Here is a 2,034-nt window from a genome sequence, read left to right as displayed (position 1 = left end):
AAATAAGTTTATTTAGATAACACCACTCAAATTCACAGAGCATTTTACCCTATGCCCCAAACATTCCAGAGTTGTATACGAATATTAACTATATTGTACGATCGTGTTCGTTCCACTGGACAGACACAATTTCCATTGGACGGACAATATACCCAAGGGATGGACAATATTACAAAGGACAATATTTCTAAAGGTGGATATTAATAGTTCCTTGAGGAACTTTGTAATAGAGAATAGTAGTCACTGAATAACTTTTCTTTCGGGATTAATTTCATGGTCTCAATATTCTAATCTGAAACTTTACAATTTTCTCGCTGGAGCAGCAGCAGGGCTGACAACAACAGCAGGGCTGACAACACCAGCAGGGCTGACAACAGCAGCAGGGCTGACAACAGCAGCAGGGCTGACAACAGCAGCAGGACTGACAACACCAGCAGGGCTAACAACACCAGCAGGGCTGACAACAGCAGCAGGCCTGACAACACCAGCAGGACTGACAACAGCAGCAGGGCTGACAACACCAGCAGGGCTGACAACACCAGCAGGGCTGACAACACCAGCAGGGCTAACAACACCAGCAGGGCTGACAACAGCAGCAGGGCTGACAACACCAGCTTGGCTGACAACAGCAGGGCTGACAACACCAGCAGGGCTGACAACACCAGCAGGGCTGACAACACCAGCAGGACTGACAACAGCAGCAGGGCTGACAACACCAGCAGGGCTGACAACACCAGCAGGGCTGACAACACCAGCAGGTACAGCAGCAGGGCTGACAACACCAGCAGGGCTGACAACACCAGCAGGGCTGACAACACCAGCAGGGCTGACAACACCAGCAGGACTGACAACACCAGCAGGGCTGACAACACCAGCAGGGCTGACAACACCAGCAGGGCTGACAACACCAGCAGGACTGACAACAGCAGCAGGGCTGACAACACCAGCAGGGCTGACAACAGCAGCAGGGCTGACAACACCAGCAGGGCTGACAACAGCAGCAGGGCTGACAACACCAGCAGGGCTGACAACACCAGCAGGGCTGACAACAGCAGCAGGACTGACGACAGCAGCAGGGCTGACAACACCAGCAGGGCTGACAACAGCAGCAGGGCTGACAACAGCAGCAGGGCTGACAACAGCAGCAGGACTGACAACAGCAGCAGGGCTAACAACAACAGCAGGGCTGACAACACCAGCAGGGCTGACAACAGCAGCAAGGCTGACAACAGCAGGGCTGACAGCAGCAGCAGGGCTGACAACAACAGCACTGCTGACAACACCAGCAGGGCTGACAACAACAGCAAGGCTGACAACAACAGCAGGGCTGACAACAACAGGGCTAACAACACCAGCAGGGCTGACAACAGCAGCAGGGCTGACAACACCAGCAAGACTGACAACACCAGCAGGGCTGACAACATCAGGGCTGACAACACCAGGAATGTGCTCTACTCAAACAGCAAACCTTCTGGAGAACGAACCGCCTGCCTCAGTAATTAATCTCAACAGCCATTAGTGGGATTGTTGTTGTAAGCGGAGCTGGGGGGCCAATGGAACTCCAACTGTATCTCCTGTATCACCCAAGCCATGTCCTGTGTCACCCCAGTTACGTGTCATGTCACCCCAGTTGATCCATGGCCCACTCCATCACCATTGTCATGTCCAGTGCCATCTCCGTTAAGTGTCATGGTGGGGTTTTTCTGCCTTTTATATTTAAGTGAACCCCAATCCCATGTTTCGTGATGAGAGATGCCCTTATCCACTTATACCCGGAGATACATATATTCTGAAGCAAGATGGGGGACGTATTAGCTCCCAGTCAAGAAGTAAGAGCTTCGACCTCAAGACTGTTAAAGTTAAAGTGTGTTTTGTTGTGGACAATGCTTCTGGCTCGTATTTACCAATATATACACTCGTTAAGTACTTGGTAAAAAGTACTCACACACTCAAAAGATTATATTTATGTTTTCTATATATGATTTCTGCCCGAAACGCTTTGCGTAATAGTGGCTTTAGGCATTGTATGTACTA

General features: G+C 50.6%; 1 protein-coding gene across 1 annotated transcript; it reads right to left on the bottom strand.

The window, feature by feature from the left end:
* Positions 1–300: 300 nt before the first annotated feature.
* On the bottom strand, positions 301–1,675 carry LOC138372274 (neurofilament heavy polypeptide-like). The gene is made up of 2 exons (XM_069337551.1): positions 1,626–1,675; positions 301–1,429 (listed from the first exon to the last, which is right to left on the bottom strand). The coding sequence occupies exons 1-2, from the start codon at positions 1,673–1,675 to the stop codon at positions 301–303; spliced, it is 1,179 nt and encodes a 392-aa protein (XP_069193652.1).
* Positions 1,676–2,034: the final 359 nt, after the last annotated feature.

This window comes from Procambarus clarkii, chromosome 38 (assembly GCF_040958095.1).
Source record: "Procambarus clarkii isolate CNS0578487 chromosome 38, FALCON_Pclarkii_2.0, whole genome shotgun sequence".
Classification (NCBI taxonomy): domain Eukaryota; kingdom Metazoa; phylum Arthropoda; class Malacostraca; order Decapoda; family Cambaridae; genus Procambarus; species Procambarus clarkii.
The sequence above is the reverse complement of the archived record's forward strand: the minus strand, read 5'-3'. Positions and strand labels throughout refer to the sequence as shown.